The sequence below is a fragment of the Falco rusticolus genome, chromosome 1, assembly GCF_015220075.1.
Source record: "Falco rusticolus isolate bFalRus1 chromosome 1, bFalRus1.pri, whole genome shotgun sequence".
Classification (NCBI taxonomy): domain Eukaryota; kingdom Metazoa; phylum Chordata; class Aves; order Falconiformes; family Falconidae; genus Falco; species Falco rusticolus.
Genome location: NC_051187.1, coordinates 23,482,854 through 23,498,878, shown reverse-complemented (window position 1 = coordinate 23,498,878; position 16,025 = coordinate 23,482,854). Strand labels below are relative to the sequence as shown.

Sequence of the window (16,025 nt, the reverse complement as noted above, 5' to 3'; positions counted from 1 at the left end):
GACTAGAAATAACTTGTATGTTTTTAGTAGCTAGAGTAATTAACAACTGTAACATATTACCATGGACCACAATGGTTTCTCCATCAGTTCAGAGCCTGGAAATTCAGGAAATACCTTCTAGAAAAGACGTTCAGTGTAATACACAGCCTCTGTGGATTTTTACCCGCAGATTCCTGAACTGACCGTTACATATAACATCTGACCAGTTAATCTTTACATTGTTTCTAGATTTAAAATTCAAGAACGAGTCTTCTAGCTTCAGAAAATATTTTGATGTAAATTCCTTGCTTCAAAGTATTTTGTATCCCTTTGCTTTTCCCTTGACTAGTTAACCAGCTGGGCTTCAACTACAGATTGAACGAGATTTTCACACAACTACAAGGCAAGCAAAACATTTATTTTAAATAAGGGAGCCAGACTGTAAAACTAAAAACGTTGGAAGAGAGGAGTCGAATTCAGTTATTTTTGTCATCATTTAAAAAAAAATAGTATTCCATTTCAAGTTCATAAGACTTCTTCTGAAAATAAATTGAGACCACTACATTTATTTTTTTTTAACTTACTCATTAGTTTGGGGAATTATTCTGTTTCATCCCCAGAAACATGCATTATTCTCTTTAGCACTGACAAAAGCTAGGCTGCCTTTATCAGAAGGCTTTGCTTCACTGTATGGAAGAAGTTACAAATTTAACCTCAAGCTAAGTTAGCGTAGGGGATTTCAGTCAACTCACCCTTGAAGTTTCTATGGGTAAATCTAAATATCCTTGACAACTTCCATCTAACATCTGAGAGTCTGAAAACCTTATCGTATGCCCTCTGGAACTACTGGAGTCCTTAAAAATGGGTGAAGGGGTGGAGGGCACAGAGAAACCAACCAGTCTTACACTGATCACCACTTGCTTTTCCAGGCAGGAAAACTTCAACACCCCTGCTAAAAACTTCATGCGTGGCAGGTTTGGATCCAATCCCAATTCTTCCACCCCAGTACTGCCTTATCTTTGTCCAGCACAGGATATGCGCCTCAATTTGCCAGCCTTTACTTGGTGTTTTGCCATTTCTTCCTCAAAGCGTTTTAGTTCCAGGATTCATGTATATAACCTTTGAATAGAGGGGGAGTGCAGACGGAGAGGAAGCCCCAACGTCTTGTAAAAAAAAATAACACAGAATTATATTGTCTTTTATATTTAGTGCAGAAGTCAGGCTGCAGAGTCTGGAAGCTATGAGCAAATCTGTCAGACCCCCAGAGCACTGGGTTCGTAGTTCCCCGCTGTGTGCTGTTTCTTTTATATGTAGATGTAATCTCTTTCCTTCTCCCAAATTTTTTTTTTAATTGCAACTTCCAATCCAGTATAGCTCTACTACAGCTCAGGAAGAGCAACACGCTCTTTGTGTCAGAGCACAGTAGCGATGACAGACCAGAACAAGACTATAGCGATTCACATTTTTTCCAGCACACGGCTCCAGATAAGCTTATTTCATGCTCCTTTACCAATTTTCCTTTGCTCCAGTTCTCTAGATTCCTCTGCAGTTTTCTTTCACCAAGTTTTTTTCTCTGTTAAATAGTAAATAAGGACATCCTGTATTTTTCCTTTGAATGTGGTGCATGTGATAAGGCTGGTGAACACATGGGCAGTACAAATATTTGGCCAGTAAAAGCACAGGCACTGTTTTCTCCTATCATTTACTCATCTTCCCTCAGTTACAGATGTTCTGGGAAGTTTAGCAAGGAATGTTTACTAGAATGTCTTGGCTCTCCCCTCCACATCCCCCCAGAGTGGTGATCTTAAATCAAGAGCCTTCTATTACCATTTTTAATGTCAACATGAAATCTATAGACTAGGCAGAAATTCTGCACTGGCTTGTGTGCTGTAACTTGAAGAAGGAAGCATTTAAAAATAATTCACCTTTTGTGACAGAGGGTTACAGTGACAATAAACATGTGTTTTTCCAAAGATCAGGAAAAAAAACAACCCACAAAGCAAAACCAAAAACTTGACATGCTCTCCAGAATTGCAGGCGCTAGCAGTAGGTCACTGGGACCCCTAAACACATCTACTTACAGCACAAAAGAAGTTGCCACTCTGAAAATACCCAGCAAATCTGTGCGGTAAGATGCTTTGATGAGCACAGTGGTTAATGTGGACATGAAAAGTATCTGCGGCTGCTGAGTAATTATTCATGTCTCAGAATGGTCGGTGCCCTCGCAGGCTCATGCAGACGTTGCTGCATCCGCTGGTGCTTCCCAAATTTTCCTCCCAGCCATGCCAGCCGGGGACCGAGTGTTTCTAAAATGAAAGCCGGGAGGGTTGTGCACAAGATGGCAGAGCGGGAGATGTGCCAGCATCCCGCCACGCGCTCCTGGGCCCGCTCCAGCCCAGCGCCAGGCTCAGGCCGGCACTGCAAAGCGTCCCAGGCAGCGGAAAGGACAGCGCGAGCAAACACGAAACGTGATAGTTCAGACCTAGTGCAGGCGCGCTGCAAATGAGTTCAGCTGTGTAACCCACATCTTCAAGGAACGCAGAAGCCAGCAGTGCTTGTGTCTTGTGTGTTTAGCCAATCCCTCAAATAATTTTTTATTTTTTTTCTATTAGGAGGGAATTAGATCGGGGGGTTGCCAGTGATGCTTTATCATCCAAGAGAGGGTTTGGGGGATCTTCTAATTTTGTTTGGGTTTCCCCCCCCCCCCCCCCCTTCATGCTCCTCACTAAGAAATCTTTGCTAGTGTAATTATGGAGCCTAGATCAAGCTGTTGACAAACAGACCAGCAATTTGGGCACCTACATATTTGATACAAATACCCACAACAGCAAAGGCTGAAAAGGGATTCTTGTACTTGCAATAAAAGATGGACATTTCTACTCAACCTACGTTTCTAGCAGAAAGGAGTTTGGGAGCATTTTTGCTTTACATTACAGAGCAATTTCATTGGCACCTGAACAAAAAAAACCCCCAAAAATATCTTTATACAAAAATGAAAAAAAATCAGCAAAACCAATAACCACTTTAGAGCATTGCCTGTGCTCAGGTTACGGTTCCAGTGTGATCTTCCCAGATGCTGTCCATCCCTTCCCTGCACGAGCTGCGCGGGTGTGCCGGGACCACGGCAGCGAGGAGCAGCAGCAGGCTGCCGGGGACCAGGGTCGTCTTCTAGGGTTGGGGGCTCTTCTATAGAGCTGCTCTAAACCTGACTCTCCCCTGGATCAACTCCCCTGCCCCTCCCCAGGGCACACAACTTCTCCCAAGGGGCCAAAAGCCACCCAAAAGCAGAAGTGAAGGAGCTTAAAACTGAGCAGCAAGGAGCAGCCAGGTGTTCCTAGCAGGGAGCCCAGGCTGTGCGAGCGCTCTGCGCCGATCATTGTGGAAGTGAGAAGTCGAAGCCAGATGCAGTTTTCCTCAGCTGCAGAGCTGGGCATTTTTTGTGCAAACTAACCATTCGGCATTCCTCAATGAAGGAGAGCGTGTTTGTCCACATCCATCACCACCTTTGCCAGAGAAGTGATGTTCCTGGGGAGTGCCTGGCAGCACCAGCATGAGCAGCGCTTCACACAGAGGAGCTTTCTCACCCATCAGTGCCATCATCTGCAGAGGCTTCCCCAGGCAAACACTGGGCCATCGTACTTATTTTTGGCTGAACACAGTTGGCTGTCACCACCACTTACATATCTGCAGATCTATTAGTGCTTCTAAACATAATCAGCCTATTGCATCCTTATCTCCAATTATTCTGCACTCAGGTCTGTTGACATTTGGGTGTGAAGAAGAGGGTCTTTTTTTGTCCTGGTTGCAACAGAAGACTGATTTACTCATGCAGACATCAGCAAGATAACCAGCATCTTTAAATGATCCATTAATATCAGTAGAACAACTGCAAGGAAACTCACTCCGGTAGACAAGTGAGATGCACCTCTTTCCTGAGGACTTTATAATCCTTTATAAGACCTTGAGCCTGCAGTCAGCGCTCCATAGACTGGCACCAGCACCACCAGGGTCTGTCCTGAAGTGGAGGCTTCCAAGCTGCCAAGCCAACGTAGCATCTTTATAACAGAGAAGAAATTCCATGCCACCACATAGCAAAGCAGCGATGGTGCTACATGTGGTGGTGGTGGTTTTCTTAGCTCTCATCTGTACAGTCGTGAAAAAAACCCCAAACCCAAGCAAACCCAACAACAACAGATAAGCTGTACTGATTTAGCCAGAGAAATGGGGAAAGCGTTTTGGAGAAAGCTTTGAAGCAGGACAGGAGGAGAGATGGTTATCATGGGCCACTCAGCTGCAGCCACTTCTAGGAGCTTTCCCAGGACGGGCCGTGCCTCAGGTGCAGCAGCACCTCGCTGCTCGGTGATGCTGGATTGCACCCCGGCACACCCCCATGCAGGTGCCAGAAGCAATTCCTTGGTGTTCACACAACATAAGACCAGAGAGAACAAGCCTGGTGGGTCCAAACCAGGTCAGACATCTTGGCTTGGGTCCAGCAGGACCAACACCAAACCAGAGCTGAGGGGCACGACCGAAGGAGTAAAAGCAATGGCCTTCCCCAGCACCGGTCACCTGTGACCCTCCCAGCTCTTCCAAACCCCAGGAACAGAATTGCTGGGCAGATCTGCACATACTTCTACAGCTGTGTGTCCAGAGGACCAAGCAGAAGAGCAGCGAGTCTCCATGAAACAAGCCTCCCTACCCAGGGCGCTTCTCCAGAGCGAGCCCTGGGTTACACAGGCATAGCCACGCTCACTGGGGCTGCGGGGCTGGGGCACAGCGCAGGCAGATGCTGCTGTGGTTGCACACGGGTGGCCCGAAGAGGGAACAGGGCAAGCACAGGCAATGCTGTCCCCAAGTACTCACCCAGGCTGTGGTTCGCCTGCTTGGCAGCCCTCAACCCAATGAGGTTTGACAGCTTGGTAGCCTTCAGCAGGTCTTGCTTCCAAGTTACTTCTCCAGCCTCCCCTTGAGACCACAGAAACTCTCCACAGCATCCTCTGGCACTGAGCCTCCCCGAGCCTCGATGAACCATTCCCAGCACCTTCCCCCTCCTCCCATTTCCCTTAAAAAGCTCCTGCCCCGACCCTTTTATGGGAAGCACTAATGTGCAGGTTAACGAGGAGCCTCGTTACCCTCCTGTGACCACACAGCTGTTCCAGGGGAGATGTCCATCAGTCTTCTCTGCCACCAGTTGCCACTGCGGAGCAGGGTGAAGCAGCGGAACTGCTGGCTCCCCGAGCTTGCCGATGGCAGTGGGTGTGCCACAGCCCTACGTCCCCAAATTGTGCAGGCAGCGATGAAATCCCAGCCCCTGCCGTAAGGACTATGAAGCCACTTCAGTAAGACGAATGGTCTTGCTGGAGATTCAGCCTGTCCCTTCTAGGAGTGCCCATTTTATCAGGGAAAATATGAGTAAATAATGATGGCTTCCAGAGATTCATTCCACTTAAACATCACCCCTCAAAAAACCCCACTCATGCAAACACGTTAATCTTCGCATGAGACTGCACCAGTTCAGTTCAGCTACATCAATCTGCCTTTATACCCCACAGACCCGTTAATCTGAGGCTGAGACCGCTATTGAACACCTTCATTGAACAACAGACTCAGATACTCCGCTGGCAGCGTCTTCTCTTCATGAATTACAGCACTGCGGCTCCCTCCCCGTGCTTGACCCTGGAGCCTCCAGCATCGCCGCTGCCCACCAGCTCACCCATCCAGTGGCACATCGGCAGGATTTCTTTCTCTGGATTAGGTAATCCTAATCAATAGGGTTAGCAGTTTAAAATGAACAGTGTTTGAGCCGTTAACTGGGGAAAATAATCCAAGAAATGGCAAGGCACAAGTTATACGTTATATACAAGTGGGAAAAAATATAAATGTATACATATAGAGATAGATACATTTATATACACAAATATATATATATATATATACACACACACAAGTTACGTGGGGGAAGGAAAGCCATGGCTGAAGGTCACACAACTCGCAGGCACGTGATATAAATCGAAGTCGCCGTGCTGTTAGGTGGCTGCCACCCCTGGAAAGGCTCGGTGTACGCTTGCTGGAGAGAGCCGGCACAGAGACCTGCGCCTGCCTCTTGCTGAGAGCACAGCAAGTTTTGGTGTGCAAAAGCATCCGCCGGGCTGCCCTCCCCATTGCACCACCCCGCAGGCTGGCACACGGGAGGCTTTAAACCTCCCTACAGCAGGGTGGGCACATGGGGCTGGACCCGCAGGACAGTGCTGAGCCCCGGCCAGAGCCATCCTGGAGCAGCCAAGCCTCAGCACCACCTGAATGGAGCCTCCTGCGACACCTCAGCCTCTGTTTTGTCAGCTTTAGCTTTTGATAAGCAACAGGCTATAAGCTGTATAGGCTACAAAGGACCACACGTAACGTATGTGCTAGCCATACTGCTTGCACGCTGCTGGAAGGGGATAGTTACTGCGGGGAAACAGCCCAAAACTTGATTGTATCTCAAATCAAGTCTTGCTTTGGCATCAGCTGAACTCTTCAAAAATAAAAATTAAATAAAACACCCCAAGAAGGAGGCCAGAGCTCCCACTTGGCTGCATTATTCATTTCCCAGCCTTGCCGCAGCATCAGGGGAAGGGGGGTTCCGCACGCAGCCAGCCGTGCCGGCCCGGCGAGCTGCAGCCCGCGGCTCACAATTGCTCCGAAAGGGCTTGCAAAGTGCTTCCTCGCCAATGCATTCAGGCTTCTGAATAAAAGCACAGATGCTGTTTATGCCATTCTCTAGCATCTCAGTGCACTATATTTTTTAAAAATGATTTGAATCAAAGCTTTCATTCTTTAATTAAACTTCATTTAGCTGCCATCTGCCTGGGATCAAAATGGCTTCATGTTTTGCAACTCTTAATGAGGATTGTTATTGGATTTGTAAACACATAAACAAGAACACACACACACCCGCCCCAACAAAGTCTTTGAAAAGTAATAAATGAGAAACGTGGCTCAAGTGTTAAGATCTGAATCTTCACTTGCCTAATTGCAATGGAGCAGATCCTGTTCAGCATATAATCATGTTATACACAAAACGCGGGTATAAAAATACCCTGTGACTGCAGGATCAAGATTATGGAAGCTGCGAGAATTACAACTGAGGGAAAACACTAATAAAGTGATACCTGTCATTTTTCCAAAGTGGGAAGGGTCAGCGCTCCTGGGTCAAAGCAAACACAGGCGCCAAGCACAGCAGTTTTCCACTCTGGCCACAGAAACTTAAAAGTGGATGCTGTGGCCCTGAAATTCCAACGGGAATTACTGCCATTTGCTCCCAAAGATATATCTGTTACCAGAACCCAGCAGCCTCAAAATCCAGCCTGGGGATACTGGAGCTGCCAGGCAGCCGTGGAGCTTCCCAGCTGAGGGCAGGGCACGAAGGGCCACGGGGGCACGCAGAGCTCCGTTGAGAAACTTTGGGAAGAAAACACAAGCTTTGGCTCAGCCCATGCCAAAGCGGCACAGCAAGCCTTCCCGTGCCCCATCCTGCCATCCAGGCTGCGAGCCGGGGATGCTGGCTGGCAGAGAGGGAAGATGCAGAGCGGGGAAACAGCCCTACGCTGCTTCCTTGCTCAGCTTCCCTCCCCCCCTACCCACTTACAGCCTTTATGGCTGCATTCAGCTTTCTGAACTACATCATTAGTCCCCAGCGTAGCTCCCATGCCCTAATTTAACTCGGCTGCCTGTGCTCACCCCTGCCTTCCCACAGCAGCAATTAGTGCCCGCGCAGGGCGCAGTGCTGCAGACCTGCATCCCGCCGCAGCATCCCCAATGCCGCTGGCCTGTCCGTGGGATGCCGGGACCAGCAACAGACCTGGGGCAGCCCCAAACGTCTCCACTCATTACCGAGCTGTGCTGCCGCCTTCGGGGCTACAGCATCAGACCTTTATTTTTTTAATGGCAAGAGAAAAGAAAAGTCAAAATATAATGAGCCTCTCTCTTAGGAGACACCTACTCGGTGGGGTTTGATCTGTGAATAAGCCCCTTTCAGACATCTGGGAAGAGAAAATCATATTTTTACCTCTGAATCGTGTTTCTTTGTTTCCTAATTGGAGACGCCACAGGTTTGAGCATCAGGCAGAAACATGAAAGACTTCAGATTTTGATGCCAACCGCTCAGATGTCAAACTCTATTTCTAATTGGGGTCACTGATACAGATCTTTGCCCTTCTTTTGGCTGCCGCCTTTGTGCAGTCTCCTACATTTGTTTGGGCTTTTATTATCTCATGTGATCATTTGTATCCAACTCTGCAGCAAATGCAAGTCCGGAGCAACTGCAGCTGCCTGGAAAAGCTTCTACCCACCATCAACACCCTCCCACTGCCTGAAAAGACAAGGACTCGAGCAGATCAAAAACCTGTAAAACAAGTAAAGCAGCACATTGCACTCAGAGAAGCTGCTACCAGCGACCTGGGTCCTGTGCCCGCTCCCGTGCCCCCTCCCGCAGACCACGGCCGCTGCTTCGGGGACCAGTTTGCTCAGAGAGGAGGCTGTGACCCATCCTGCCCAGCAATGGCCACCAGTGGTGACGCCCCACCTTGCTGCTTGGGCTGACACCAAGGCTACAAGCCCCAGGGCACCTCGCTTCACCGGTGGCTCATGCTGGGCTGCGTTTACCTATATGGGATGTTTCTTCTTGTTGGCTTCTCATGCCGCCCTCGTGCCGTCTGGCCCGTGCACGGCTCTCAGCAAAGACAACGCACAAGTTAAATACGTGCGGTAGTCAGTTACAGGGGTTGGTGCCATTAGCTTCTGCTGCCAAACTCCAGGAATGGAAGTAAAATTGCAGGAATTTCAAATATCCCTCAATTTAATGGGTTGCTTCTTAGACAGGGTGAAGCGGCTCAGGGCACGCGGAGGAGCCCAGGGACACCCCTGGATGCTCTCAGCAATGCCACTCGCAGCTCTTGGTCCAGCGTTATGGAACCTGTGGAGCATCAGTGGGATCAGCCTGTACTTACTGTGGGAGCTTCTCCCCCAGTAAGGCATCAAAACCTCTTAGAAAATCATAAATAGTGAAGAACTTCACCAGATGAAAATCTTTTCCTGGTTCAGAAGCCAGTTAAATGCATGCAATCGAACTTGCTTCTGGGCCTTTCCAAGTCTGGGGTGGCAGGAGGCCAGCCACGAGAGGCCTTGTGGGGACCCCACTCCTTGGGGGGGCTGGAATCTCCTCCCCACTTAATCCAAACCCACTTCTGCTCCAGAGCCAACAGGACTCGCGGGCGCAGGTCTCTGGTGCTCCTAAGGGCTGGCTCCCTTGTCCGTCACCGCTGCAGTTTGGTCCCGCTCCTCCTGCAGCTCTCTATGTAAATTTTTACACCTTTGATCTAAATTAAACAAAGCATTAAAACGTTTCAGACCTCTTGGTTTCAAGCACTGGTGACATTAAGGATTTTATTGAGCAGCCAAAGCACGACAAGGTCTGTCTGGGGGTGCCCTCCTGCACTTACTCTTACCTGTAAATGCTATTTATCAATAATATATGTAATAAAATAAGTACTTTTAAGAGCAAGGCAACACTTTTTATCTTTATTTAAAAAGGCCTTAATGGCAGGAATATAGTGTAAAAATCATTGGAAAAACTAAAAGGCATTGATACATATTGGAATATACACTTTTTACATAAATTACATTTATTTATTTATTTAGTCTTTCATTTGAGGTTCTTATTCGGTATTGAGGTCTAATAGTTAATAGGTCCTGGGATCTGGACGTTTAGACCACCATAGTCTAACATGTACATGTTCATGGGCCATTGCTGAAAGAGAGGGAGAGAAAAAGAAGGCAAAAGTCTCTGTTAGGACACAACACAAAACCACGCACACATCACATCTCTGACATGTTCCAACATGGGCTGTTGCTCCCACTTCCAAATAAGAGAAAAGAACCAACCCCAAACCAAAACACCACCAGCAAACCTGACAACAAAAACACCTTTTAAGTTGATGTTTCTCGTGAGCTTTTCTTTTTTATTATTATTTTTTTAAAGCAACTGATATCATCCACAGCCGAAGCCAAGCCCTGAGGGAGACCAGTGGGATGCATCGCCCTGATTTCGTTTCCTATTTTCACAGTCGCGCTGCACGCTGGAGCTCTGTGCGGCGCCCAGGACGGGGCCGGAGGCACGACCTGGCACAGCTCAGACCACGGGGGACCCACCGGCTCCTGTTGAGCGGTGCCACGGGGCTGAGGCCAGGCCACCAGCACCGCTGTGCTAACCCGGTGGGGTCGGGGATTCGCTCGAGCCTGTCCCATGTGCGGCTCCCGCTAGTGCCGAGCATCCCCCCGTGGCCCTCGGCAGGACTGATGCAGGAGAGCCCCAAGGGGCGTGGGTGCTTTGCTCCGCTGACCTCCCCCAGACAAACCCGGCAGAAAAAGGCAGCCCCAGAGGTGCGTCCCCTCCTTCGCCAAACCTGCTCGTGCCATTTTACATCACACTTTACAGTGTTTGTCAGGTGGAGGGAGGTGGTGGCGGATCGAGGAGAGCAGAGAGCAGCATCCTGAAGCAGAGAGATAGGTAGGCAGTAACCCCCCTAATATTTGGAAGGCTTTACCACAAGTGAGATCTGATTTGTTGATGATGTAGACTCCATATTGGAAGAGGAGGAAGAAGAAGATGAGGAAGAGGAAGATACTGAGTTCCCTTCGGAGATCCTCTTCCGCTTCCGTTTGGGAACGCTGGTGTCTTTCTCTGCAGGGGGAGAGGGAAGGCATGAGGTGTCCGAGCCCTGCGAGTGGTCCCTAAACGTAGGGACCCTCCCGCCGCTCCGACCTCGCCTCCCGCTGAGCATCCCCCCGCGGCCATCTGCTGTGCCACTGTTGGTGATGCAGGCTTGGCCTCCACGACCTGGCACGGAGCTGCCAGCTTTCCTCAGGCACTGGCAAAGAAAATCCCAAAAATAAGTGAATCCCAAGCTCCAGCACTTACAGAGCCTGATATCCCACAGACTTGTGTCCGTGCTGGGTGCTTTGGGGCTGTGAAGGTGCCAGCTGTGATGATGATATGCCCATATATATCTGCAGGTATGATATACCCATATTTATCTGCATATATCAAGTTTCTCATGCGTCTCTTTTTACATCACATTGCAGGCATGCTCCTGCTTGCCACATGTCCCTTCTCCACCTAGCCACCCATTTTCATAAAACTAATAGGATCCTAATTATCTCTGGGGCTGCTAATTCTGACACATTTGATTAAAATTGCCTGAGATTTATTGGGGAGGATGGGACAGAGAGAGAAACGCATTCACAGCGATCACAGAAACCTTGTTTCCTTAGAAGCTCAACTGCTAGATGATGGCTCAAATTAAGGGCTTTAACCAGTGAATAAATTGCTCATGGTGAGTAAATTGCTAATGGGAAAGGGATAATCATATTCTCCAGAATATGGTGAAAGTTTGAGTCTGACAGCCTGGTCTCTCCGCAGCTCACGGAAGTGGAATCATCTGTGAGGATGGTTTGCTCCTGAGCAGGCGCTGAGCCTGACTCTTCTTTTTCCAGGTAGGATCTTCTCCCCAGCCTCCCCTGGGCACGTGGGAGGTGCAGACACCTCCCCACAACCCCCATCCATTTCGCCTGTATGTTCTCTCCGCCACAGGGCAGGGAAAGTCACGGTGATTTCTTAGCCCTCCCCTTACCTGTTTGTTTGGCCTCAGTGCAGATTTCGGTGAACGGCCTGTGTAAGAGACAAGGGGGTGAGAGCAGGCGGGTGCTGTTGTTTCTCCCCCACGTGCCTGCCTGTCCTGGGACACAGCCCAGATCCTGACCCCGAGCTTCCTCCTCCAACACCCTGCTGCATGGAGATGGGACACGGAGCCTCCTCGGTGGGAATAAACCCAAAACAACTCAGCTGGGTCTCTGAGCCATCCCACTGCCTCCATGTCGTGCCCCTTCCCAGCATCATCATCCCAAACTGTGCAAGAAAAAGGGGATAAACCGGCCCCACGAATGCTTTATATATAATATATAAATGGATGGTGGGTGCTGGGGACGGAGCTCTGGTGGCCCCTCAGTGACTTACCCCACTCGTGGCTGGAGAAGCAAGGGCAATGCTTAGCGAACAGAAACCTTCCCCGGCCACAGAGCTGGGGGAACTTACTGGAGCTGGTTTATAATCACCATCCGGATGCTCTCACGAGCCTTCAGGATCTTCTCCAGCCGATGGATGTCATAGGTATTGGGGTTTCTGAAAGGGATATCGTCCGGCAACCCAGTAACCTCCACAGCGTCGGGACTGTCCCTGATGAGTTTATAGGGCACCATGACGGGCCGGTTCAAGCCCAGAGCCTCTCCTGTAATGGCAGAGCAGAGGACAATGCACCAGCTTTACCACAGAAGGCTCCGGATCCAACCAACCATAGGACCAAGAGCCCTGGGAGGACCTGGGGAAGTCACGGCTGCTGTGATGCCTGACCTTTGCTGCAGCCACGTACCACCCAGACGTTTCACATCTGTCTGCCCTATTTATTGCCTGCTCTGTTAGTCTCCACTTGGGATCCTGCCAGAAGCCTCAGGTCAGGACAGTTTTACAGCACCAGCACTTGTGCACCCACCTCTCCTCCGTGCAGAGCACACCCATGGCCACACTTGCACTAGCCCGTGGCTGGGCCAGCAGCAGCAGCATGGGGGCCAGCCCAGGAGACAGGGCAAATGGAAGAGATTTGCCCATCTCCTCTTGCCTCTGGCTGTCAGCAGGTTTGGGGGTCACTGGGGTGGAGATCACATCCATCGCTCATCATCACATCCCACCGCTCCTGCCCAGTTTTTGAATCACTTTATCCCTTTGGCCTGCACAATACCCTATGGCAGTGAAATAACACAATTTAATTCCTTGCTGCATTAGAAGTACTTCCTTCTGTGTGACTTAAACCTACTGCCCACCTCTCTGGGTACCCCTTTAGTTCCTGCACTGGGGGGAGCAGTGAACACCTCTCCCTCCTGGGCTGGTCCTAACTGTAAAAGCCTGCTCTCACCTCGCATCTCTGCAGCCCCCAAACCTGAAGGTGTGAGCTGCCCCTCAGCCACATTTTGGGCTTTCCTTGCAGGGAGCTCGTCCCCGGAGCCCACCTGGCATCTTGTGCTCCATAAACAGTGCCAGGACCATGGGAACGCAGGGATCTGCTGTGGCCTCAGCCCCCACGTGGGGTGAGGGCTGCTGAGCTGGATGGGGATGCTCAGAGCACGGGCACCAGCCTCCCCGGGGAGCTGTGCCCACACGCTGGCACCTCCAATGGGGCAAATCCACCCCCAAAGCAGCACACAGCCTGTGAGCAGCATCCCAAAATGAACAGGGTCTGTGGGAAGGGCGAGCAGCCTTGGTGGATCAGAGAAAGGAGGGGGGTGACATTCCCCACTGCTTTGCTATCCTTTTGTCTATTTTCCTTCTCCTCCAGACAATTATTTTGGGGAGGGAGGCAAGACACGGCACTGACACGGTGGGGTAGCACTGAGCTGCCGTGGCCTGGCTGCACAGCCCTGGGGAGTCACACATTGAGAAATAACCGCCCAGCATTTACGCAAGCTGTGCCCCAACTGCGGCAAGAGGACAGCTGTGAGCAGGAGCAGCGGCAGCCCGTACCCACGGGGCTGAGCCGGTGACACTGCCCAGGGCTGTGCATCCTGCGGCTGCCTCCTGCGCTCCCCCCACCCAGCTGCTACCCCCGCTGCACCTCTTCCCAGCGACGGGTGGAAGGATGGGTTCGCCAGGCAGCGCAAGGAGCCTGCAAATTTCAGATCTTCAATTTCCTGACCTCCTTCTCCACCGCAGCTCCATCACGCTTTTCCCCAGCTTTGCCCCACATCGGGCTGCGGCTCCAGCCTTGCTGCCAGCCCGGCAGGTGGAGCAGGCAGGGGCTGGCAGCCAGCAGGCTGGCACAGGGCAGGCACGCTCAGCGCGCACGCCACGGCTCATACCGGCTCGGGACAAAAACGCATCAAAGGCTGACACCAGACTGAACAAATCCTGCTCCTCAGCTGCATTTTTCCATCCTCCCTCCCCTCGCCAAGGATGAGCTGTCAACAAGAAGGTCACGGTCCCACCTGCCGCGAGCGAGACATGGGAACGTCCCTGGGGACGGGCTGTAAGGTGAAGCAGTGGGACGAAACCTGCGCTGCAGCAGGCTGCTGTGCGCTCGGCCTATAAATAGAGGCCTTCAGTTGAATTAATTTTAACTATGGCTGCTGTCAGCATAAACAAACTCGCTCAGTGATGCGTGCAGATGGGAGACTCACCGTATTTTTCATTGAAAAGCTCTTTCACTTGCTCTCGGAGAATCACCTTTTCTCCGAGCCTGTTGGCATCATCCTCATCTGCAAAGCAAAAAAAAAAAAAAAAAAAAGGAAGGGGAATAACATACCCTGTTTCTTTCTGAGCCCCTGCAAAACCCGTCCCACTGTCACAACGCATGACCGTGCCTCTGTCTCTCTGCCCCAGCGCGGCAGGGGGACACCTCAGAGGTGGCTGCTTTGCTCTGGCACCTTGCGTTGCCTTTTAGAGCCGTGCAAAGTAGCTATAAAATGCTGCCAAATCTGCATTTGCCACGCGCTGCCACGGCTGAGAGCATTTTACATTCACTTTGCGGTGCTGTAAATGACTGCAAAATATGCAAAGCGATGGAGACTCAGGCCCTCAGTGCCACGAATGCTCCCACAAGTGATATCAAGGAATGAGATAGCACTTTTATAGCTGGGCTCCTAAGTACAGTATTGTTTTATAATATGCCATATAATCAGCTTGGCTTTACTAGCTTTTTTAATTGTCCTCATCGTGCCAGACAGTTTCTCCTCCATTCTCTCATTTCAAGCGACGTGCCTATGTCAGTAGATTTTCCCCCCAGCTATTCAGCATCCTCTGGGGGCTCCAGGAAAAACGACTGGAGTCAGTACCAGCCTCCTTTGATGCTTTTTCACCCCGCAGGTATAAAGCACCAGCTGAACGAACCTTACCCACCTCTTGCCAGGGTCACCCCTCCAGCCCCACGCCAGCTGGGGTGTGCAGCACGGGGCTGGCTCGGGGGCTCTCCTCCCAGCGAGGAGGCACCACCACCATGAGCCTCACGGCACCCAAGGCAGGCATTTTCACTCAGGTGGGCACGCCATGGGGTGGAAATCCAGGCTGGTTATTTACAGCATCAAGGTGAGCCCTGCAAACCTTGGCACGAGGGATCTGAGCATCCCCTGCCCCTGGTCTGCAGCTATTTAATTTGATTTTGAGCAATCCCATGATTATGATTTTGATTATTTTGGCCATCCCCTGATTTTGATTTTGATTTAAGCAAACACATGGCTTGCAATTTTGTTTTAAATGCAAGCTGAAAACCTGATGCGAGTCCCTGCCTCCCTGCACAGGACCCCAGAGCCCAGCGCCAGGCACCCCCAGCAGAAATCACACGCCTTGGCCACCCTGCTGCTGAGGAGCCTGGAGAGAAGCTGGCACCCTTACATCTCAGCACCCTGCTACTGCAGGGTCCGGCCTCAAAAAAGCCTCTTCTCCACCTGGAAAACAATAGTTTTGTCTTGATATAACTAGGGGAAAAAAAAAAAAAAAGGGGGAGAAGCTTCTGCGAAGGAACCTCAGGGCCAAGTCATGCTTCCAATCCAGAAATGGCAACAAAGCAGCCTGAACGGGAGGGAGCAAAAAATACATAAAATAGAAGAAAATCAAGTAACTGTTGCCAAGGAGCTCTGCTTTCAAGACCCAAGACCTTGCCTTGCAGTGCTGTTCCCGAGGCTGCGGCAGGCCAGCGGGAGCAAACCCTGTGGGCTCCCTCTGTGACTTCCTTGTCATTGATGCTCAGTTTCTGGGCTGTATATCACACCCGTATGGATGTGTAGATGGTAGCAGACAAAGAAACACCAAATTTCAGTGTTCTCACTCATTTAATTCTCTGGGACTGAAAAATGCAGCAGCTCTTTCCTTTCCGCTCATGCCCCGAGCAACCCGAGTGCAAGAAACAAGATCCCAAGGGGGGTTTTTTCCACCTTGTGGTGGGCAGGACTCCCAAATTCCTATCCAA

General features: G+C 50.4%; 1 protein-coding gene across 8 annotated transcripts in view; it reads right to left on the bottom strand.

The window, feature by feature from the left end:
• Positions 1-9,508: 9,508 nt before the first annotated feature.
• Positions 9,509-16,025, bottom strand: part of GTF2IRD1 (GTF2I repeat domain containing 1) — a 67,739-nt gene continuing 61,222 nt past the window's right edge. For 4 of the 8 annotated variants that reach the window (XM_037375105.1, XM_037375107.1, XM_037375108.1 and 1 more), the window contains 5 exons: positions 14,242-14,319; positions 12,110-12,302; positions 11,649-11,686; positions 10,563-10,699; positions 9,509-9,766 (listed from right to left, as the gene is read on the bottom strand). In XM_037375105.1, coding sequence (XP_037231002.1) covers positions 9,692-9,766; positions 10,563-10,699; positions 11,649-11,686; positions 12,110-12,302; positions 14,242-14,319 — 521 coding nt within the window. In that variant the 3' untranslated portion in view covers positions 9,509-9,691. The other 4 variants (XM_037375109.1, XR_005102218.1, XM_037375111.1 and 1 more) reach the window with 4 other exon arrangements.